Below are 24,747 nucleotides of genomic sequence, written 5' to 3' on the forward strand. Positions count from 1 at the left end.
ATGGGCCCAAAATCCTTACTCTACTAATCTGTGAAAAACTTTCTGTGGACATTTATGTTGTTACTTTGCTGGAGTTTTTTTATACTTTAGTCGCACCAGCAAGGCATATGATTTAATAATCTGGCTCACTGAATACTGTTACCTATCTTGCATTTAATGGAAGGTTTTTTTATTCTTCAGTCTTCTTAAGTACCTTATTACTTCTTCTGAAGGATGCACATTTTATAGAAATTTAGAGCCAAATTGTAATTTAATTCTGTAATTAGTTCCTTTAATTCCAATCAAAAGCTGAATGTCAGTCAACAACAAATTAATTCTCAGGAACAAATCTGAAGATGAAGCAACCATCAGAAAATAATTTAAACTAAGAAAGCTAAAAAAAACACACCACATACACAGGTTAGAACAAATTTGCAGTTGCATTTTATTTATTCAATGAAAATCTACCTTAAAAACACAAATTCAAATTTGGAAACCCCATACATTGGATTAGAGAAAGCTTCAAGCTTTTAAGCACAAGCCAGAAGTCACAGTCTCAAAGGAGAATTTCAGAGGCCAAAGCAATACGCTGGTACAAAGTAGTATCTTTTCGTGGAGGCATGCTCCTTGCACCATTAGCGTGGGTTTGGGTGTGGTAGTTCTTTTAGCTGTCGGTTATAAGAAGCTTTTGTGTTTGTTAGGTTTGTTGCATTGCTTACCAAAGGCCCTGGATTAATGGAGAAAACAGGCAAGTTAAAGCCCTTGCCTGCCCAATTACTACCAACAGACAATTTACATTGTGGTAAAGCTAGCTTTATTTAAATGAGGTTCAGACAAGAATTAACTTTACATATTATTAACAGCTTTGGAGCTACAAACGTAAGAATCGGGATTACACAGGTCATGCTATTGTTATTTTGTTTTACCTGCTGCAGTTATTGCAATATGGCTTAAGGTATATAGGTATACAATTTGTACAAATTCAGCCAAGTTTGCACTTGTGAAGTGTTATTAAGAGCATCATTACCTTGCAAGCCAACCTAAACGTGTGGAAATCAACCGAGGTTTTTGGAATTGCCCAAAGCTAAGGGGGAAAGCTGCCGCTAATGATGGACAGAGATAGACTGGATTGTTTGAAACCACATTGTTTGGCTTTAAATATTTATATAATTTGCTCTGAGGTAAGGAAAAATCACACCAGTGCAATCAGTCACACTGCTTGCTGGACGTGCAGCCTTGAGGAGAGGCAAGGACCTGCCGTAACAAGAGCATTTGTACGCTAAAAGTTGATTTTAAAATAAATTACTATACAGGTATGATAGTGAGCATTGTTCAACTTGGTGGGCATTGGTTTCACAACGTGCGACCTGTAACCTTCACTTTAGAGATCAGGGCTGAAAGTACGGACTTGTACCCATTGTTTGATTTTAATGTAAACAAAGGAGAGGACCAACTGACAGACACCCCAGGACTCTCAGGCTTGGGGCTTCTAACCATCCTTCTATCACCCTGTTCATTCTGGTCTACAGCTGTTGTCAGTCCAATCCACCTTATGTGATTGGACTGACAACCAAAAGATCTCATCAGCTTTTTGCAATTGAAGGCAGAACTCATCACCAAGCCGTTACCCTCCTTCCTACTCCTGCCTCAGAAAAGACAGAGAATTGATAGGAGTGGGGAGGAACTCTGAAAATGCTGGGCGGGAAAGCAGTTCAGGTGGGGGTTGGGAAGAGGCAGTTTGTATGCAGGGAAGATGTTAGACAGTGTAGGCATGGGAAAGACTTGGGGTTGGATGGAGCAATGACCAGAAATTAGCAGACGCTGGAATGAGAGAGGTGAGATACAAAGGCTGCAGTACAGGAACAAGGTGACAGCAAAATGGTAAGTCTGGGGGGTTCTCAGAAACCAGGGAGGACAGGAAGTAGAAGTGATCCGTGGATCTGACACAGGTCAGGGCTCTCCTTTTGTCTTTAGAAACATCACAGTTCTACATTAAAATCAGAACTGGGCTTAGGATATATATATAAATATTCAAAGCGAGACAGCCAAATTTTTGAGAGATTTTACAAGGGGAAAAACCTGGAACAATAAATAGGAAACGACATGTTATCAATTTCCGCTCCAATAGTATCAATTTCCTCTCCGGGCTACTCTACAAAATTCATTTAAGGGTACACCTAAATAGTACATAAGTATTATAGCCCTACATTAAAATCAGAACTGGGTTTAAGACATACATATAAATATTCAATACATTACAGTCCAGTCCTGAGACCTGAAGTCTGAAACAACAGAAGAAGGGTTTTTCTCAATCTCCTTTCAAGCTACACTGTAGAAATAATTTCTGACTAAATAAGGTCTACACAAATACAACTGAAGGATGGACAGAGATACCTGAACGGGACTGAAAGGCAGCAAACTCGAGCATCTTGCTCAACAATTTGTGCGTGATCCAGTTCCTGCTGTCTGATAGACACATCTGCTACTCAGCCAGAAGTCTCATGTGTTCTCATCCGTGAGCCCTCCTCCTTCCCCCACACACAAGCTGAACAGCATCTACAGCCACTTATAGGTCAGATCAAGGCAGCTATGGAAGATGTGGGGGGTAAGGGAGACTGCAGAAAGAAGGGAGGGGGATTCAGGGATGAGTGAAGGGATTCAAGGAGATGGGACAGACAGGACACACTTTAAAGTGAGGGGACAGTAATAACCATGGCACAAATTCTAGTGGTCTGCCCATTCACTCAGTGGTGCAACTCCAGCCTAAATGGATTATTTTGGGCAGAGACAAATGACCTTCGGATGGAACACGGGTGTGGATATAGCCAACATTAAAGGCATTGTTTTTCAACAGAAATGACAAGGTGAGGTCTTCAAAAGAACAGATGTTAACATCCAAGAATAAAGGGTAGTGAATAAAGCTCCTGGTTCTGTCGCAGGATTGTCAGTTGTTCTCTAGGACTGGCATTTCTCCAAATGCCACATGGATGCTTAGCATATCTGAAAGAAAGACAACGATAAAAAAGCTTCAGTAATAACAACTTGCTCTCTCAAGAACATCTTATTTTCCCACACAGTTCTCAAAGATAGGGATAAAGGTCTCGTTACTTAGCAAAGCAAGTGCAGTATATATCCTTGGAAGAGGCTATACCTATCATTTCTGATTCAGATTTCACTGAAGTGCAAAAAGCTTTGTACATGAGGCACTCCAGGTTTACCACGGAAGGCAACACTCATATCCTTTAGGATTTTAAAAAGAGTTTTGTTAGAGAAGCGTGTTTGTGGATTAAATCCCGTATATTAAACATGTCATATGACATGTTTCCTATCTAGGAAAACTGGAAAGTAAATTTTCTACCTCCCAGAAATACCGTGCTCAACTACATGCCAAGTCGAAGGCCACTGAAGTGAGAGTAGCCCTTTAGCGGAATAATTAAAAGAAACAAAAAAACTCCCCACCACATTGGAGAGAAGTTATGGAGACACAACGAACTATCTGGAAATAGAAATAAATTACTGGCTAAAAATGCTACTTACGTTCAAGGCGTCACAGCCACTGAGTTCTGACTTTGTCTATCACAAGATGTTCCTTCTTGGCAACTATCATCCTCCCACATCTGTGTTTTCCCATCTTCCACTGACAGGTGATATTGTTGTTCTTCACTTTCTCTGCGTGTCTGCTGGCCTGTATGTTGGTCTGAGATTTCCATTATGTGCCCAACTTCTTTTTCTCTTAATTTTGGTGGATGTATGTCTAGGGGGTCTTTGGTTGAATCTTCTGAAGTACTTTCTTCTAGTGTTGATTTCTGAAGTATCGCACTTCCCCTTGGAATGTCTTCAGGGCTAGTCAAAACTGTTAAGGAATTCTGACTTTGTCCATCTTTCAGCATCTCAGAAGTTAAAAGCATGTCTTTTGTTTTTTCTACAGTTGCATGAATTTCTGCAGGCTCTGTTAAGGTAGCAGATTTCACTATTCCTGGTTGCTGGAGCTCTTGTTCTTTACTCCGTATCTCTTCCTCTTTTACTGGAAGTTTTTGATCTACCTGCATACTTCCCAGAAGTTCATGCCTATTTGTATCCGAAGGGCTTTTCCCTATGGACTTAATGCTCTGCTCTGACTCAAAGGCAGCCGACTCTTCTGTTTCTGCAAGTTTGTGAACAGCCGACTCGATGGCACTCAGTACAATTTTCGTACTCTGGGACTCTATAATCACGGACTGAACAACATGCTTCTCAAATCCTGGGTGGCTGTGAGGCAGATTGTGACTGAAAGGAATGCCATTTTGTTTGGGTTGCCCTGTGCTCTGGGGCCTCTCTTGCTCCTCTGATATTCCATTCACAGAAGCACAAGTTACTCTAGGCTCAGGTGCCTCTGCACTATCAAGCCCTGCAGTCCCACAGCCTGAATAGTCTACAGTAGTAACTGGGACCTCTTCAGAAGCCATTTGCTCCGGTGTGGTTGCCAATGGCTGTACAGTTCTGGCTGTCATGTCTGCGGGTGTCACAGTTTCTGCCACGACATGCTGTCCAACTGCTGCAGCTGCTGCAGGCACAGGTGTTTTCAGAGTCTCCAAACTTTTGGCCTGTGGGAAGGCTGAGTCAGAGCCTCCCTCTTGCACAGTTAAAACCTCTTGCTGGACAGAAGTTGAACATTCATCATCTCTTACAGCTTCCTGCTTTCCATGTTCAGATACTTCTTTGGCTTTTTCTGTCAGTTGCTCATTTTTGTTATCTTCTTTCTGGAAGCCTTGACAGTTCAAGGTTTCTACAAGTTCTTGTTTTTTTCCCAGAGTCTCTTCTTCAGCCAAGCTGCTGGGTGTTTCACATTTCTTAGGACTTACATCAGTAATGACAGCGCTTCCATTTTCAACAATATCTGGGCATGTTAATGCTAAATTAGATACAGTGTCTGCTTCAATCGGTGTGGGAGCCTCAGCAACAGTGGTAGGGCTCTCCAAGCATTTTTCAGATTTGAGAATAGCATCTTCTATTTTGTCTCCTTTGGTTTCATCCCTCTGGGAGGAGGTTTCAGTTGTTTTCTCCCTGCATTGTGGCTCTAGGATAGGCACAGAATCTTTTGCTGCAATGTCCCTGTCAGTCCCATTGCTCACACTCTGCTCAGCACCTACAGCTGATTCTGAGCCAAGTGTTTTTGAAGGAAAGTCAGAGGGTATTACCTTGTTCTGCAGTGGAACTTCAGGAACTGTGACTTCCGTGCTTTTTACTCCGATGAGCACAGCATCATCTTCCTCTTCTTCTCTTAGGGTAGGTGCCCTGCTAACTCCCTTAGTACAAACTTGCTCTTCTAAGTCAGGAATTTCATCTTGTTTTTCAGGTTTAACAGGGACCACAGTGAGGGTTTTTCCCTCTCCTTCAAGCTGCACAGGCTCTTCAGCTTCAAGTCCCAAGGAAGAGGTTTCATCCCCTGTCTTGTCCAGCACCTGTGGAGAATTGCGACAAATCTGTGAAAACAGTTACAAGCAGGGAGTGACCAGCAACGTTCCGGATGAAAAAGCACAAGACACACCCAAAAGGACAAGAGTTATGGGAAGAGCATCTCAGGATGACACTGAGATCAGTGGTTCACCAAGATCCCAGCTTGTGTTCAGTTTCTGAGAACAGCTCATTAATCAAAGGGCAGCCTGAAGCAAGGGACAGCCAGCAGCACCTGACACAAAGACTAAGCCAGGAAGATGGTGGGGAAGTAGGGAAGAAGGGAAGAACGCATCAGGCAAATAACTGCAGCATTTAAAGCTGGAGATAGTGGTGTCGCTTTATGTCCTCCCTTTGCAGGGGTACCTCTGCTACAACTATATTTCTGCTTACAACTGAAGATACCACCATGTATGGTGTTGCATGGATCACATCTGTATCTCAGCTGTTCATCTTCAGTCACTCTGTGCTGTACAGAAGTGCCATATAATGGCAATCATTTCGGCACCTTCAGATCCATACACACAATCTCCCATTTCATTTCTGTAGGCATCGCATCCACCCCACCCTGCACACAAGCTTCAATGGCTGCTGCTTCTGGAGATCTGTGTCTCACTGGAAATGAACTTCGGTTGTCTCAGGCTGCACAAGGAAGGTCCTTGACAGTAATATGCCCATAACCTGGTTCTAAATTAGGTAAAATATCTAACACTTACTGATTTTTTTGACAAATCAACCATTGGGTTCTATGTAATACTTACTGCAGTCTGTACTTCTGGAGCATATTCATCTCTTGTCTCATCTACTGTCAACTCTGTTACGGGCAGTTTCTCTTGTTCTGAAGGTTCCTGCTTTGCAAAGAGCTCTTCCTTGGGAGTTACGGCTTTGATGCTGTGAAACTCTCTGTCTTGTGATGAAGGTTCCTCTACTGTCCTCTGCACTTCGTGTACTTCTTCATGGCCTTCTACAACTGCTTCTTCACATTCCTGACACTGGCTTTCATCTCTCAATATATCCACATTTTCATATTTTCCTGTGCTTTCTTCCACTTCAGCACCTATTTCACTTTTCTCTGAACCTTCATGTAAAACACTCTCTTCAACTCTGTTTTGGCCCTGAATGCTCCCAGCACTCTGCTGGGGCTGGAAGTTCTCGTGTTCTCCTTTTTCCAAGCACTGTTCAAGCAAAACAGTTTCCTGGCCTACAACATTCCCATCTTTGGCATCATCTTTTACTTCTGACTCAAGTCCCTGTACTGTTGTAATTATAGTTTCTGTCATGGTTCTTGCACTAACCAGTTGTGTTACATCTGCTGACTTTACTCTTTCAGCAACTTCGTGAAGAACTTTTTGCGTCTGTTTGTCTAATTCTTTCAAATTTTGTTCAGTGGCCTCTACTTCTTGTACAGGTGTAGCTTCCTCTGTAGTATCCGGGGTTTCCAACAACTGTGAAACAGCAGAAACCATCTCAGTTGTCTCCTCGGCAAGGGACACTTCCATTGTTTCTTCAGCACAGGAAGCTTCTGCTGTCTCCAGAGCTGTCACTGCTTCTGAGGTTAGCTCCAGCTCACTCGCTGTGGTGTCATCACCTACATCCTTTCTCATCTCTGGCACTGCCTTAGCAGCTACCACTGCATCTTCCACAATAACATCCAATTCAGCTGTTTTCAGAGCTTCTTTCTCTTCTTCTTCTCTTGCCTGCTCAATGCACTCTGTCAGAGCAGCAGATATCCAAGATGGTGATCTTTCCTCAATGCTGGTTACTGCCCTTTCCCCTTCCACAACGGTAACAGCAACTGCATGTACCAGCCCTTCATATCCTTGCTCAATTCTTAGGGTCTCCTCTAATTTTTCTGCTCCTTCTTCCTCTGAGGTTCGTTCTTTCATTGCTTCAGCAACTTTCGCTTGTTGGGCCTCAATTTTCTCCTGCTCTGCTGCTTCATATTCAGATAAAGGAACAACAGCTGGAATATCAGAATCTTCTTCAGCTGTTTCTGTCATGTCTTCTCTTGCTTGTTTAAGATGAGTTGGTTCTGGCTTTCCGTCTGACTTCTTCTTCCTACGTCCAGGCATCAGTTTTCTAAATGGAACCCATGATTCATCTTTTCCAGGCTCACCATCCGATGTTGAATGATCCAGGCTAGATCCCACAACAGAGTCTTCAGTTCTGTCTTCCATTCTGGTTTTGGATCTCCTTCTTGGAGTGACTAACCTCTTAAATGATTCCCACGTTGAAATACCTTCACTTTCAGATGGGCTTCCAGCTTGTTCTGGGGAAGAATTGCCTTGTCCTTGATCGCTCTCCTGAGAGCTAGTAAGAATTGCATCTGTTGCTGTTTCTTTGCTCTGTCCAGACTCTTCTACTTTTTGACTTTCTTCATCAGATGATGATGATTTCCTGGCTCTTTTCTTGGAAGAACCTACACATATAAAAGCTTCCCAGGACACAGAAGTGTCAACCTTTCTTTTGGGTTCTTCTGTAGTTTTCTCTGGTTTCTGGTCAATCCCATTTTCTTTTATTTCTCCCTGATTTTCATCAACAAGGTTTTCAGTTGCAGACACTGAAACACTCTTTGTCTTATCAATTTCTTCTTCTTTATCACTTTCAGAAGGTCTTCTGACACGTTTCTTGGGAGTCACCATCTTTTTGAATGATGCCCAGGGTGTAACACTTTCTCTTTTTCGCTCCACATCTGGAACTGTAGCATCTTCATTTTCAGTGACCTGCATTCCATCTGTAGATTTTTCTAAAGAAGGAATTTCATTCATCTCCTCAGGAGAAGAAGCAGAACTCTCCCCCTTTTGTTCGTCTGGGCTATCTGGGGAATCTGATAAGTGCTGAACTGGTTCGCCCTGTTCCCCTAACTTAGATTCTTCTCTTTTGCCTTTTTGCTTCTTTCCAGAGAGTTTTTTTAATCCAGTACCTGTAAAAAGTTTCTTTAAAGGGCTGCCTTGTAGTTTAGTCTTTTCTTGAGAAGACAGGACTTCAGCTTCATTTGTGATACCTTCCAGAGGCCTTTTTCCAGCTGCATCTTCAGAATTTATGGTTATTTCATCTGGTTTGTCAGTATCAGTCATAACTATGCCAGTTTTTTCCTGTAGCCCTTCCTCAATGGGTTTGACTGACCGTTGACCATCCTTTGTGTCAACTGAATGTTCAGAAGTAGAAAAGGATTTTGATCCAGGAGCACTCGAAACATGTTCTTTGCTTTCTTTCTTCTCTGTGGTTCTATCCAGAGCTTCTCCTTGTGTGATGTCTTCTGCTTTAGGCGACATCTTCAATTCTGCTTCCTCTATTTTTTCATCTAATGTCTCTTTCCCAAGTGGAGCAGGTTTATCTCTTTCTCTTTCTTCAGACTTTTTAAGCTGTTCACTAGAAATTTCAATTGTTTCAAATTTCTCTTCAGATGATATTTCAGTTCTGTCATCTGTTTCACACTTCTCCATGGACTCCAGTTTTTCTCCCACAGGTAGGACTTCTGAGGATGTTTTCAATTCTCCATTCACACTGTCAGTGACAAGAGACACCACTGACTTTGTTTTTAGTGTTTTCTCTGTCACCTCACCTTCTTTCCCTCCTTCTTCAGTTTTCTCTTCCTTTTTATCAAGATCTTCTGAGACTTCCACCAGTTTCCCTTCTTGATCATCTCCATCTTTTTTCTCCTCTGCACTTTCTTTTACAGCTGCTGCCGCTAGATTCTTTTTTTGTCCCTGCTCATCATATTTGACTAGCTCTTCCTCCCCACTTTCTTCTACTCCTATGGCTGCCACAGTCTTTTCTGAGTCCTGCTTTTCACCTTCAGTTTTCTCCTTCTCATGTGCTTCAATAGTTACTGCTGTCACATTCCTCTCTTCATCTTGCTTCTCAAACTCAGATTTCTCCTCCTTTTCAATGGTTTCAGTTGTTAATGTTGTCCCCTCTTTTTCTTGCTCCTCTTCTTTCACAGGAGACTGTTGTTCATCTTCTTTAGGCTTCCTAAAACTCTTCTTTTTTCTAAATCCAGTCCATCCTTGAGTAAACAGTTTTCTTAATGGTGATGCAGTATCAGCAGTTAAGGTAGCTGACTGAGAACAAATCTCATTTGCTTCTGGTATTTTAGGAGATTCGTCTTCTGTTTTTTCATTTTTCAGTGCATCTTTGGTGGTGTCTTCTGCAGAGAGTGCATCCTCGGGCACTGCTGTTTCTTCTGAGTTGACTCCCTTTTGATCATCATCTCCTTCAGGGACCTGTGTTTCTTTCTTTACAGTAAGTAGTTGAACTGGTTCTGATTTTCCTGTCTTTTCCTTCTTCACTGTGAATCTGAAGCCAACAAATTTAAAAACCTTTTTAAAACCCAGATCATAAGACTGTGGCTCAGACACATGTTCTTCTGTGTCTTCTTCCAAAGCTGGCAACTGCTTAATTGAATGAGCATCCTCCTTCTCAGCATCTACACTGTCCTTGGTGCTTGAGTGAGATGGATTTGTCTCCATAGGTTCAGTGTCTTCCTTCAAAGTTACATTGGAATGTTCTGTTTGTCCAACTGTTTAAACAACAAAACCAAAAAAAAATCCAGTTAATTTTCTTCTCAATTTAATGTTATATTACACCTTTATATAATTTTTCATTTTTATCAATTTCATAAACATAATTGGTCTATTATCAGTGTGCCTCTTCTATGTGCTACCAGTACATTTTTAAGGACTAGTTTTTGTTCTATGATTACTATAATTACTTTCATTCTTCATATCATTGTAGCATTCTTTCCAAAGGTGCAAATGAACCTTTCAAGCTTATATTCTCTTCTTCTCTTACTTGATTTTGCAGCTCTTTTCGTGTGGTTGGTTTGGTAGGCTGTTTTTTTTTTACTGTAAGGCGAACTTACGCAGAAAAAAAATTTATTTCTATCATATCATTACTCATAGACTATACAGAACAATATATGTAATTATTCCTGAAGCAAAGCTCAGTAACGACTTCCATGCAGACAGACACCTCTGAGGAAAAAGGAAGAACAACAACAACAAAAAACCCAAACAAATAACCTCCCCAACAACAACAAAGTAAAACTCCACAAAAAAACCAAATCAAAACAAAAAACAAACCACAAAAAAACCCACCCAAAAAAGCCTGTTGACCTAAAATGATGACAAGAAAAGAAAGCTCATTTTATAGCTCTGTCCCAAAAGAAAAGCAAGATGTGAAAACACCCATGGAAAATTACCTGTTTTTCTGAAAACTTGTAGCCTCCACAAAACACTTACATTACAATATATTGTTTTAAAGATCATGAATCTTGGAATATTCCCATACATTACATCACCACTATGGCCAGACAAACCTCATCTACAGCAATTCCACATTGCTTAAAATTCATGAGGTTGTTACTATGCAAGAAGATAAAATCCTCCACTGCTCACAGGTCTGTGCTTGCATTATCTCTTTCTTGGGCACAGTTTGAGTTTTTTCTTCAGGTCACTGGCAACCACTCTCTCAGTCTTGCTGGGACAATTTAAGTATTATTGCTCTCTCCGGCCATGAGCTACCCAACTTCACAGACTGGCATGTAAATTAAATCTATGGCACATTCAAGACACCAAAAGATTCTTGGGCTTGGATGCTGCCAGGATTTCAGTTTAATACTGTTCTTAACCCTTGATTTTGTGCAACAGTTGAAAGTACAAGGCCATGAGGGAACGTATGCTTCTCTCTGATCAAACTTCTTTGAGTGCCAGGATGAAAAAATAAAATTATAAAAAAATATTCAGTGTTAAACAGCAACATCCCAGGAGAAGGCATGGCACCTTTCTTTTAAGCTGTACATGTTCTACTTCAACATCCAAATGCAGAAAGAGACAGCTTTCAAACGTATGTGCATCATCAAACTCCCCAAAGTGTTTTAGTTTTTATTTGAACCACCTTTAAGTTGCCTCTAACTCTGCAGTTCATCCTGTTTTGCTGGACCACCTGATCTCCAGAGATCCCTCACAGATGACGATTCTGCTTGGCTGTGTCGCCTCTAGGAAGGGCTGCTTCTTCAGAAACGCACAGACAGTGCGGTCTCGGTAAGACTGAAATGTTAACTACATAATAAGCAAAACAAAATCTACAAGGATACTGGCTTCTAATAGCTATGTAGAGGGCAAACTATGTTTCACTATCAGCAGCCTACTAGTTGGTGTTTCTCAGTCAACATAAGCAAATCTTTTTGGTTTTCCCTTTATCTAACAGTTTTACCTCAATTATTAACTCCTAATTAATTTTAAAGCCTGACCTCTGCTAACAGCCTAACTCCCTGAACATTTGAACATTTTAAAATGGAGATGTTTGAACTGAGTCATTTGTGAGGGAGAAGGGTAGGAAGAAATAGACATTTTTCTGAAGAAGCCAGGATTTTTACTCCATTGGTAATATTACTCTTGCAAACACCAGAACACCCCACAAGCAAAACTAACTCTTATCAATCAAACATTATATAGTCCTGTGCTGAGACTATACATGGAAAAGCTGAGGAACTGCTTTTGCACTTGTGTTCATTTATTCCTATGTCCAGAAATAACGTCCTTGTCATTTCCATAAAATTCTGTACTTTAACATAAAATTTTAAAGGCTTAATGGGATTCAAAGTTAGAGGCACTTCTTCAAAGACTCACATATTTTATAATTATTTAGTAACAGGTACTTTAATCCATTCTTCAGTTTGTTTACACTAAAAATCATTTTTCTGGTTGAACCAGCTATGAAATTAAACACTGATCATTTAACATTAAGATAGCAAATGCAATCATTAAAATAGAGAATACAGAGTTTAGAGACTAAATGATAAGCTTTCAAAACTATTGAATCAGGCTGACAGCAACGAGGTCTTCCTTGCAAGTCCAGCAGACATGCTGCCTCGCAAAACTTCACTAAGCACATTGCAAAAGGAAATACTAACAAAAGTATCAACTGACTGAACGCTTTTTAATACCAGTTTGACAAGCTGCAACTATGCTACACACATCACACTTCCCCACAAAAAGCTATTAACCTGTCCAGAACATATTTCACCCCAAAGGTAACATTCTGGTGCCAGCTGTTGAGAGACTTGCTGTTGTTGCAGCCAGTCTCTACTTTGACTCCTTCTTTCACATTTTAAATCCCTGGAAGAGTCTTTTAAACTGAATTTCCAATGCCCTTCCTCAGAATTTGAGGAGAGACATACCATTCAAGAAATTTGCCTGCATGTTGTGAGGAGGCTGCAGTGTCATGCGACGAGGCTCCAGTGCCACATATATCCAAGTTGTACTTTCACAACCTATACCCCGAAGAGCATTTTTATATTCAGTGCAGCACAACAGAAACACAAGACCAGAGGAGTCAACTGTACACCCTGAACTTTATATTTAACAGTTGGATTCTTTAATGATGTTTTTATAAATGACACTGCAGTGCCCAAACATTGTCAGTGCACTTCTGAATGCAAAGCAAACCACAAGTAGTTTGGAAAGGTTTGGAAGTTATTTACACAAAGTATTGTTGGTCAGAGTACCTGTAGCATGTCGCTACCACAGGTATTCTGGCAGGACAACTAGCACTTTCTGAATTAATTCAGTGAATTTGAAAGCACCTTTAAGAAATACCAGAGAGGCTCATCACAGTAGCTACTGGAAAACAAACCAACAAAAAAAATAGTGAAGTACTGATATGAATACAATTTCTTTAGGTCTTTCCTGAGCAGGCTGTACTTCACCAACTACGTGATAGTCAAGGAATAGAATACAATAAAAATATATCCAGAGGCAATGATAAAGACTGAGATGGTATCATAAAATCGATACGCTTTGCTATTTAAATCCACTGTGGCTAAGAACCAACACTGAAATTCTATTTTAACTACTTACATGCCAGTTAACCTTTCAAACATTTTTAATTGAATCAAGGTGCTCCTTCTGTTTTAATAACTGCAAGTGTTCTGTTTTATTCTGAAAGAAACATATGAAACTGACAGTCTTAGGGCCTCAAAGGTGCTTGATTTCACAATTTCATAGGTACTTAGCCTATGGTAAGAATTTATTTTGGTTTTATTAGAGGCATGCTGATCAGATGTTGGAAAATCAGTATTTTCAGAATGACTGAATTCCTGTCTAATTCGATTAAAAATGAAATTAATAAATAACACCTTTGTTTTAGTAGGTTGATAGACACTGTTGGCAATGCAACCTAACTGCTCCCACCATCTCATCTCTCTCCAAAAGTGAAAATGTGTTTCTCCCCTGGTAGCTGCCAAACAGTTTAAAAAAAGCACTCTGACCGCAAGAGTTAAATCCACAGCACTTCATGTGCTCACAGTCAACCATGTCAACATCTGGAGCTGGTTGACTTTTCCCCCTAAGGATTTGCAGCACAGCGCTCGATTTTTTCCATGAATTCTCTACATTCTCAGTCTCTCAGATGGATGTGACACACACCCAGCGCCCACCTCACAAACTCCACTGGACATTGGAAGGCTCTAGAGGACTTTGAGTTGTTTTCATTTATTCAGCATTTAAGTATTTAGGGCCAAACTGTGCTTTCAGTCACATACACAATACTCTCAGTAGGTTTGCATGAGCAAAAACAAATGCTGAAACCATAAGGCTGAAGGGATATTTTACAATCATTTGCCTCTATTCTATCTAGATTTGCTATGAATACAACTTGTAAAAAAACCAACCAAGCACACAAAAAAAAAAACAACCCAGCTACTGCTCTAAAACTCACATGACACAAACAGAAGGCATTTTAAAAAAAGTTTGAACCAAGTGTCCATGATATACCAAACTTGTATTTGTCAAATGCAGTTTTCTCTTCACTGCACAATTCTAATTATTATTAGAAATATTTAAGGACAAAGTCAAGATAAAGACAAGTAATTAAAATCAAAACACAGTTTGAAATTACAATATCTGTGAAAAATCTGTCATGAACAGATTTATTTAGAATAAAGTAGATATCTGGAATTATTAGTGAAATTGAATACTTTAGCATTAAAAAAACCAACAAACACAAACCAAAACAACAGCAAAAACCCAATCTGTGCTTTTAGGTTTTCATCTCAGAGTGTAAGAGTTGGGCATTATACCACAAATTCCGATTCTTTTAACCACAAGTTTCAGAAGGTTGGGTTTAATAAATCAAACAAACACACTATTCATTTTGCAGTAACAAAGTAATACAGAAATATGCCCAGGTGTTACCCTTCTAGCCATTTTAAATTTTTTTTTAACTACACGGTTTAAGGTCTGTGACATTGCTGCTTCTTAACAACATATTTCACAAATTCTTCCTTCTTTTTCCTACTATACACCATATTTGGTTCTGCTTTAATGTACTAACAGCCCTTCAATGGGAAGCACATACTACACTTCCTTCCCCATTCTATTCACTCAATTATTTCTAAGGACTGACTTGCCATGTTAATTGCAGGGAGGGAGTTCTTTCAGAATAATTAAATAATGAGGGCGGATTAACAGAGATTTTTCTGCACTAAATCTCACAGTGCATACATGCAATTCATGAACCTTCCAACCATGTTGCTATTCGAAAGCTTTTGAAACAAGTACCATTAAGTTCAGTCCTCAGCCTCTGGTACTTGGGTGACAACTGAAGAATTTCACACACTTTTGTGTCCATTTTTTAAAAAAGAAATAAGCCACAGAATACCTATAATTTTTAATGGCTTAGAACTCCTTTAGAAAGCAAAAGCAATGTCCCTAGAAAAACACCTCACAGAACAGTAACTTAAAAAAAAGTACAATCAATTCTGCTATGATGATATAACATTCCTCACAAATCTTTACTTTTACAAAATTTTACTTTAAGCTGTACTTGTCTGCTCCAGCTCAGAGTTTCAAATTCCAAATTTGAGACCAGCTTCTCAAATTCCAGCAAGGAAAGTTACGTATTTCATTTATTTGAGATTTTAAGATATTTCTTTTTTCATTTCAATGTTTTAAGAAACATCACTAAAAATCAGAAAACAAAAGGTTCTTCTAAAACTGTTCTGTTTGATTATTTTTACACCAGAAGAGTCATTAGCTATGGCTTAGATATATAGTTACTGCTGTTAAAAATTCTTCATTAAATGAACTCACAACAATAAACTGCTCTCAGACCAGCCCAGCTGTTCTGTTTGGGAACCAAACCAGCGAGCTACAAATATTTATGAAATTTCATGGTTAGACAAGCTGTCCACATCTCACATTCAGTGGCTTGGTTCTGCTTCTTAAAATAAAACGTATTCACTAAGTGTAAGAGAGATGCAACACTAGCACTTAGGGTTTTGAGAGAAAAAAAAAATCTGCTCTGCTAACAACAGGGGCAGAATAAGCAATACAGGTCAGTTAATGCTAGGACATTTTTAAGAACCCCTAATGAATAATGAAAATGCACAATGAAAAACAGATTGAATTTTTCCTCTATCAAAACGACCGCAAAAAGACTAATGTAAACATCACAAACTCACCACAAAGGAGATGAAGCCGCATCTGCACGCATTAGGCACAGGACAGCTTAAAACACTCCCGCATACCAACAAGCAGAGGTACTCAGTCCCTTCCAAGAAATGGTAACTCGCATTTATGAGCTAGGTGCAGTTCTTCCAAAACATACTATAGAAGCAGCTGCTGTGCTGCAGTGAAAATCCAAAGTTTCTTCCACAGGAATTATTAAATAAGGAAAACCTCAAATGATCAAACTGTGCAACCCTATAAAGAGATTGCTTTTGAAAAACAGTTTAACCTTTAATTACTAACAATAAAAGGAAATAAAAAAAATAGAGAACCCTTGAGGAAAGAGACTCAGCATGTGATAAGCTCATTAAACATCGAGTTTAATGAAAACCCTATTGTAAACAGCAGTAGGATATCTCCTCCACTACTAACTGATTCAAATCACGTACAGTCCTCCCCAGGGCCTGTTTTAAATGGAGCCGCACTTCTGCAGGCTTTGTTGTCAATATGTATTGTAAAGTTAAAGTATTTTGCATTAACAAACTCCCCCTATGCATTGAATTCATTCACTGGCTCTAGCAAACAAAATACACGAGAGTAAATAATTATTTAATTAATACAACGAAATAAAGACTTCCTAGATGGTTAAAGACATTCATCATCAATCTGAAAGAAATTCTGATGCAAATTAGTTATCTTAACAAAAAAAGATCGGTGCTTGTGTATTTAAACTTTCATAACGCCACTTTATCTCCCAGAGAAAGACACAGGTTTGTGCAAGCTCAGCAGCGCATGATAATGTTTTTTCCTTTTAATTCCTTGCTCCTCCAAAACTTATTATCTTTTCAGAAAGCACATTTAGTTTATGGTATTAGCTCTCAGACTTCAGTGGCTCCCGTGCTATTTCCTTAAGTAAAATGTGGGGAGTTCAATGCACACAATAATATGAAGTTTTTGGTATTACAGGCTGGGATCCTGCTGCCCCTCATGCACACACACACACTCTGCCACGGTGCTCCTCTCTGAATTTTGCTTTGTTATGGTAAAACAGCTATACGGTAACAGCTTTATTTCTCTCATGCAAATATTTTTACAGCTTATAAACAATGCTAACTTCTATATTTCCTCCAATTTCACTTAGTTTAGCTCTTAAGGTATTTCATTGCCTTATTACTTGACTACCGTAACACAGCATCTTCAGTGCGGTCACTACCTCACTTTCAGATACCAGGTCATAGCCTGGTCCTGTAGAAAAACACCCAGTTAGCACCTCCACATTTATATAGCCTCGTATTGCAGGTACCACATCGAAGGTCCCACTGAGGCGACATGAAACTTCTTAGAAGTTTCAGCAACCTTCGCTTGGAAACCACTCTCACGGAGATAAAAATACCTAAGCCAGACCATTTAACTCCTAACGCCCTGCCAGGAAATCCACAGTCAGTAAAGCTGGGGGAGTCGAGGCCCCGGAGGCGCCCCACACAGGCGCATCACCGCCAGCCCCGGGGATGCTGCTGCGGCCACCCCCCAAACACGCACAGCCCGGGCGCTACTCAACCCACAGAAGGTAAAACCGCGTGTGCCGACACCTCGGCAGTGCCACACCGCCTTACCCGCAATCGTCACTGTCCCTAGCATGGCTGAAGCGACACTGGCCACCGCGAACACCCCTCTCCCGCTCCGAGGTTCCTCCCCCGGGCGCAGGGCAGCGCCGACCGACGGGAGCGAGGGAGCCGGGCGGCAGCCGCGCTTCCACCGCCCCGGCAACTGGCTGGCTGGACGGAGAGTCTGGTTGAATGAGGACTGGTTGGTTGATGGAGGCCTGGCTCCCTCCCGCGCCCCACGGCCGCTCCCCCAGTCCCGGACAGCCCCGAGCCCCGCCCGGGACCACCCCCGCCCGCCCGGCCGGGGCGGGCCCTGGAGCGCGGCTCGGCTCTTCTCACCGCTGGACGGCACAGTAGTGGTGCCTCAACGTGTCCGCCTTGGAACTGCCACTTCAAGCCTTTATCTTTCTCTGCCCCGAAGGGAAGAAGCGCCGGCTGCCGCTTTGCACACAGCCGCGCGCTTCAGTTCCCGCTGCTGTAATGCCTTCCTGATGCAGCTTCCCACAAGGCATCCTCACCAAACCTCAGCAGATGCTGCTTAAAAGACGCAAGTATTTACCCCTCATAAATAAACCCATATGAAACACTTCTGTTTCTCCCCACTGAAACATTTGCTCCTTTGCCTATTAACTGTCACATAGGGGCGAGTTTGGTCTTTTTTGTTTGGTATTTTTGTTTGTTTCCTTGGTTTTTTTAATTGGAATTCTCTACAACATAATTATTTATAAATTGTCTCAAAGGCTGCTGTCAACAGTTTCAGAAACGTGTTACTCTGGATACTTGTACTACAGTAATGTAATGCTCCTACCGATAGTAAAAAGGGATGCAATATGATAAAACAAAATGTAAAAGATCAGTACCTAATATAGGTGACCTCCTATTATAACAACAATACTTCCATGAGTTATGTTGAATATCTCTAAAATTGTGATGATATATGGGCCTTCATCTATGGCTCTGATTGCCAGCACCAACTTCCCAGTTAATTTACCAGACTTCCTGGTTAATTTAGTCAGATAGTGGCAACTTTAATGAGTCTGGGTCATCTCTCAAATGGTCTTCTGAATGCGACATTCAAATGACAACAACAGAACCAAGCAATCCACCCAAAAAGCCTTCAAACACTACTCTACTGTAGGCAAATACCAGTGTTGTCTCAGTGCTCCATCTCATGATGCTTTACTTCTGATTTTATAGACTTTGCAATCAGGGTGAAATAAAGAATGAGTGGAGAACACGAAGTGTAGCACTAAAATGGTGTATTTCCTGATGTGGAGATATTTCTCTGCATGGAGCATTGAAGAGACACCTCTTCCCAACCTTTATTGCTCTACTAAAGACAAGTGAACCAGACTCTGTAAGGTCCAGAGGGGAGGATATAAACAGTTATGAACACCTGAATGTAGCCTTTACTTGAGCTATCTTTCCAAAGCTTGACAGGGCAAATTTTGTCTCTATAGATGATGTCATTTTCAGCTATTGCTACCAGGAAATACATGCCCTGTCACCTTCATAAAGTGATTTTTTACTTTGAGAGCAAACACACAGAACTGTTTTCCCTTTCACATAAATTATGCTACCATGTAGACTTGGTTCCATTAACAGTGACATAAAGCCTGATAAAAATAGGAACAACACACAGTAAAATTTTAAAGAGGAAAGTTTCATGAATGAAAGCTAAAACATGTCACATCCTATTTTTAGTGTCTAAAGCCCCTACCGATGTGATTTTGTATTGGGTTTTCATGGCCAGCTTTTGGTAGCAGGGCAGCTACAGGGGTGGTTTCTGTGAGAAGCTGCCAGAAGCTTCCCCCATGTCTGGTAGAGTCAATGCCAGCCAGCTCCAGGATGGAGCCGCCGCTAGACAAAGCCAAGGCAATCAGGAATAATAGTAATGCCTCTGTGATAACATACTTAAGAACAGGAAAAAAAGTTGTTGGGCAGATGAAAATTGCAGCCAGAGAAGAGCAGAGTGAGAACATGTGAACAACTCTGCTGACACCAAGGTCAGTGCAGAAGGAGGGGGAGGAGGTGCTCCAGGTGCCAGAGCTGAGGTTCCCCTGGAGCCCTTGGTGGAGACTATGGCGAAGCAGCTGTGCCCCTGCAGCCCATGGAGGACCATGGGGATGCAGAGATCCACCTGCAGCCTGTGGCGGAGCCCACGTCAGAGCAGGTGGATGCCCAAAGGAGGCTGTGACTCCATGGGAGGCCCATGCTGGAGCAGGGTCCTGGCAGGGACCTGCTGACCCATGGAGAGAGTAGCCCACATTGGAGTAGGTTTTCCCGGTAGGACTTCTGCCCTTGTGGGGGACCCACTTGTAGCAGCCTGTTGCTGAAGGACTGACCCCGTGGAAAAGTGACCCATGTTGCAGCAGTTTGTGAAGAACTGTTGCCTGTGGGATGAATTCACATTGGAGAAGTTTGTGAAGGACTGTCTCACATGGGAGGGACCTAACTCTGGAGCAGGGGAAGGACTCCTCTCTTTGAGAAGTGGCAGGAACAACCTGAGATGAACTGACAGTGATCTCTCATTCCAGTCTCCCTTTACCACCGGGGGAGAAGGAGGTAGAATTTGGAAAGGAGGGAGGGGTGGGGGGAAGGTGTTTTTAATATTTGTTCTACTTCTCATTCTCCTGTTCTGATTTTGTTGGTAATAAATTTAATTAATATCCCCATTTTGAGTCTCTTTTGCCTGTGACACTGATCAGCGAGTGACCTCTCCCAGACCTTGTCTCAACTCACAAACCCTTTGTTACATTTTCTCTCCTCTGTCCAGTTGCAGAGTAGAGTGAGAGTGGCTTAGTGGGTACCTAGAGTCCAGCCAGGGTCAACCCACTACAGTCTTTTTGGTGCCAAAACCCAGGAACATGAGGATTTTTAGATAAGGATAGTAACTGGGAGAGGTAACAGGCAAAACAAGTACCGAACAATGTTAGAGAATGAAATTTTTGTGGTAATCGTGGCGAATGGTCAAGAGTTTGATTTTGTGTAAATTGTCCACTTTTGTTTGGTGTTGTGATGATGTTATTTTGATTTTTGTGAGGGGAATTTTTGTTATGTTTTGTTTTGGTTGGTTGTCTTTGTTGATGTAAGTGGAAGTTGTGTGATGAATGTGGATTTTAATGCTATTTCCTAAATTATGTGATTAACAGAAGTAATGGGTGGAAAAATAATCTTCTATTGGGATAATAGTGTTACAGCAATTAATCTGAAGACATGACCAAGAATCGCATTTATTAGGATTCAGACCCTAAAGTACACTAAGGGTTACACACATGCCTTAAGCTGCTCTGCAGGCTGACACTGAAGATTGTGCCTCGTCCTACCCTGTTCCCATCCCTTCCCTGCTCTCCAACACCAGCATTAGTTGCCTGCTCTGACTGAAAACTATCCCTCTGTCTTGCCATCCTGTCAAAAAAGTCAGCTAGCAGCGGGATTTCTGAAGCAGATCTCACTGCATGCCTGTGAACAGGAACAGAGGGAAGAAAGAAGAGGCTGATGAGAGCAGGAAAGGCGGGCTGTCAAGATCACCTAGGAGAAAGAACAGCACATTTCTGACTGTGCAGCAAGGCAAGGAGAGATTCTGAAGACAGAACAGACAGGGATGTCTATGATGAGAAAGGTTCTGTGATCAAAATGCAAATCCAGTTAAAACCAGAAGGAAAGGGAACGGATTAGCAGCCTGCCCCTTCCTGTGTGTTCAAAATCATTTATCACTAATATCAGTAAGGAATTAACATAAGAGGCTTTCTGCCTTATGAAGGAAGGGACAGGCCTATGCAGCAGGAACTTCCAATACAGGAAGAGGAAACTGAGCTATTCCTACAGGTGAATGGCTGGGATGAGAAGCAGGCAAGCAGAGGCACCAAGAGCCAAAAAAACACCCCTAAGGGGAGAACAGGTGGACATCCCCACCACTGACACTGATAGCTTCAGTCCACAAGCCATTTGTCATCTGAATTCTCCTACAGAGAAAACATCTCCCATGAAACAATGCCCTAGAAGAAGCACTTTAGCAACAGCAGATCACTTAAGTAACAACCTGTTCACTAGGAGATGACTAGCTGAGCCCCATTTCTACCTCTCAATCCATTTAGCATCCCAGTCTCTATGATCTGTCCACTGAACGCAGGTTTTTACTTACCATTTGTTCCAGTGGGCTCTGCTTGCTCTCTGGGTGGTTCTTGGAGGGGTGAAGCCACCTCTGGCTGCTGCCCATCTAGTTCCTTAGATGCTGTAACAGCTCCTAGCTGCTGTGGCTCCTGTGCTGAGCCATCATGCTTCAAATTGTCTTCACTAACATCAGGTACTGGTAAACTTGCATTTAAAACCTGCATGGTCGAGTATTGATTGAAGAATGGTAGGGAAGGAGAAGGCAAGAAGGGAAACAAAAAAAAAAAAAAAGAAAACATCAAGATTAGGCTCATTCCCCCAACCAGCCCCACAGAATATTGTTGTTTCATCCTCATTTTGAAAATATGCATGTAAGCATTTTAACTTTATTAAATCAAAGTACTTCTGTGAGAAAAAAACATAATCTGGGCCTATTTATCTTACCATTCTCCCACATGAAATATGTGGAAGAAGAAAGTCTTACAGACAATGGCCTATAACCTTGTGTAGAAATTGGTAAGGTAAATCTAGCTGATGGAAAGAAATTCTTCATTCAAAATGCCTGGCACAATTACTCTGATATATGAATGAATCCTGTCTACAATACAGTCTTTGGTATTGCTTCTCTACTGATGTGCTTATCTTATCATCACCAACAATACAACTATAAAGAAACGGAATTATTCAGGACAAAAAGCAGAATACATGTATATCTCCCATGAGGAAATGCAGTGAAACTGAGATTAAAACTAGAATTTTTGGACCTCAGCTATTAGGCAGACGTTATTCTTACAGGAGGAAAGAGCTTTGCAAATCTTTGGGACTCTGCACTATAGCATTTTAACTATTTTTTTTCTAGATTTCCTAATATGTGCAAAAAAAAAAAAACCTCTTTTTCAGCTTCCACATTTGATACATTTGAATTATTTTCAGAATTTGTACTGGCTTGCTATATAACAAGAAATGTACTTTCAAAAGCATGTTTTTATTTTAAAAGTATGAACTATGTTGTGGCCATTAAAAGATACTTAATTACCCTTTAATTGTTTGTTTATTTAGCTCTCCAATCAATTCTATTACCTTCCAACAGAAGCCATTTTAACTAATTAACCGCTATTCCTGAAGCGAAGGTTTAAACTTCCTCTGGTGGAACAGCAAATCTTAATTACATATCATTGTCTTATGACTTTGTTGTACTCCCAACATACTGCTATTGAAGACCTGTTAATTAAACAAAGGTACTAGAGATAGATCCCATCTTTCAGCGTAATGTAAAATCCAAATGCCTGAAGCACCAAACTGGGATCAGAAAGATGCCACACTGGTGATGATTCTCTTCCAAACCCCACTAAATAAAGCTTCTGAATGGGGAAATCCATTTATTTATTTTTAATAGCAATTAGTCTGCTGCAACAGAATTTCAAATCAACAGACAAAGTGCCAGGCAGAGGGCTTTCCTCTTAATCATCCAACTCTTTTCACATGCCGGGTGAGATCTTGGAGAAGCACCGCACAGGCAATGAAGTGAGTGCATTTAGGTTACCGATTTTCAGTTCAGAAGCCCTTAATTAAGCCAAATTGTTTCCACCCGGCGTTGTTGCGCTCCTCAAAGCTGCCTTTCACAGCCACATAATCCACCTCACGAAAAAGGATCCCATTCTGCTCCACTGCCAATACCACAGATGGAATAATTTGGCTTCAGAGTTTTCACATGCTGAGACCAGATATTAAATAGAAGAAACACAGAATGGCTGAACACTCAGATTACATTCCCGCTTCTCACATCATCCTTCTCATAAATCTAAAACACAGGAACTCAGGAGGGATAAAGATGCCACACCGCCACAGAACAAAGGCACGTAAACCCTGAGAAGCTCCTCTGCAGTTGCACACAGCATTAACTGAATGGCAGTAACTCATTAAAGAGAAGCAAGAAAATCAGGTGCAGAAAATAACAGCTTAATTCTTAAAGGCCTTTGAGATTCTTCAGTACAAATTTATTAGCAGACCATTATTATTTTTTTTAATAATAAGTTTTACTGATTCTTTCTTGATAGACAACTGCTAGGCCTGCAAACACAAGAACAACCTTAACTTGATTGGCTCTCAGGGCATTTGGCTACCTGAAGGAAAGGCCATGGAGGCTATTTGAAGATGACACCCTTAGAATTAGCATCAACAATTCTTTGAAGTCACAAGAAAGGCAATGGCACTGAATATCTTAGCACTCCTCACGTTATCTGAGGATTTCTTCGCCTCTCTTTTCCAAAACCCAGTGCTCCCCCAGGCAGCACACTGTTTTAAAGCTAGAGTCCTGTGTACAGACACATAAAGTCTACCATTTGCCTAAGTGCTTAATAAGCATCTGTGGACTCTGCAAGGAACCAGCGTACAAAGGTATTTGGTACCCCAATGCAGTACAACTTGTCTCCCTTTTAAACTGAGGCCAGACTGTTATGATAAAGTACTAACTATGGTAACACTTAACATTCCCCCCAGCTCTGAATTTATTCTACAGCCACGATGCATTCAGGAGAACAGTGACTCTATATAATCCCAAAGATTTGTGATTTCGGATCAAAATTCAGAAGTCACTGGATCTAGCAGACAACCCTTTGGATCTGTTAAATTCTGTGATACCTTCCAGTATGAGAAACAGAATTAAATATAAAACATTATTAAATGTAGGACTGTAAATGGCTTTTACAACCAGCTAGTATAATTATAATCCCTGTTCACCTTGTACATAAATTCAATTTTGAAAGTAGGACCCATCAGTCATAACTGAGTAAAAATGTAAATACATGGAAAATTTCTACTTTCAGATCTGACCAGACCTGCAGCATAACCCCACCCTGCCACGACCTTTTTACCCCAGTCTCTTGGGAAAGAGCTTGATGTGATTCTTGGCCATAGGAAGACAAATTTGGATTTTCAAATCAAGCGTTCTGCTCTAAATAACTGAATCATTAAAATTAATAAAACAATAGTATTTTTCCAAACTAAAATGCACACAAAGGAGATGAAACCTTTGGGGAGGTTGAAATGTGAAAGGAGACACAACAGCATCATTAATTAAAAAAAAAAAAAATTCTGTTCTAAAAAAAGTTGCTCAGGCTCTTTATGAGGGTCATTGCAGTCTGTCCCACTGCATTAGTCCTCAAAAG

At 40.9% G+C, this 24,747-nt stretch overlaps 1 protein-coding gene across 2 annotated transcripts in view; it reads right to left on the reverse strand.

Annotated features, from left to right (window-relative positions):
• Nucleotides 1-400: 400 nt before the first annotated feature.
• Nucleotides 401-24,747, reverse strand: part of AKAP12 (A-kinase anchoring protein 12) — a 30,988-nt gene continuing 6,641 nt past the window's right edge. Inside the window, exons 2-5 of one of the 2 annotated variants that reach the window (XM_027733844.2) lie at nt 21,612-21,798; nt 6,174-9,934; nt 3,517-5,420; nt 401-2,979 (exon numbers count right to left, since the gene is read on the reverse strand). In XM_027733844.2, the coding sequence (XP_027589645.2) occupies nt 3,519-5,420; nt 6,174-9,934; nt 21,612-21,798 (5,850 nt within the window). In that variant the 3' untranslated portion in view covers nt 401-2,979; nt 3,517-3,518. Of the gene's footprint in view, nt 2,980-3,516; nt 5,421-6,173; nt 9,935-17,476; nt 17,585-21,611; nt 21,799-24,747 lie in introns of those variants that run through there. The other variant, XM_027733845.2, reaches the window with a different exon arrangement.

The sequence above is a fragment of the Pipra filicauda genome, unplaced genomic scaffold (genome assembly GCF_003945595.2).
Source record: "Pipra filicauda isolate LSUMZ 115617 unplaced genomic scaffold, ASM394559v2 scaffold42_size3861933_pilon, whole genome shotgun sequence".
Taxonomy (NCBI): domain Eukaryota; kingdom Metazoa; phylum Chordata; class Aves; order Passeriformes; family Pipridae; genus Pipra; species Pipra filicauda.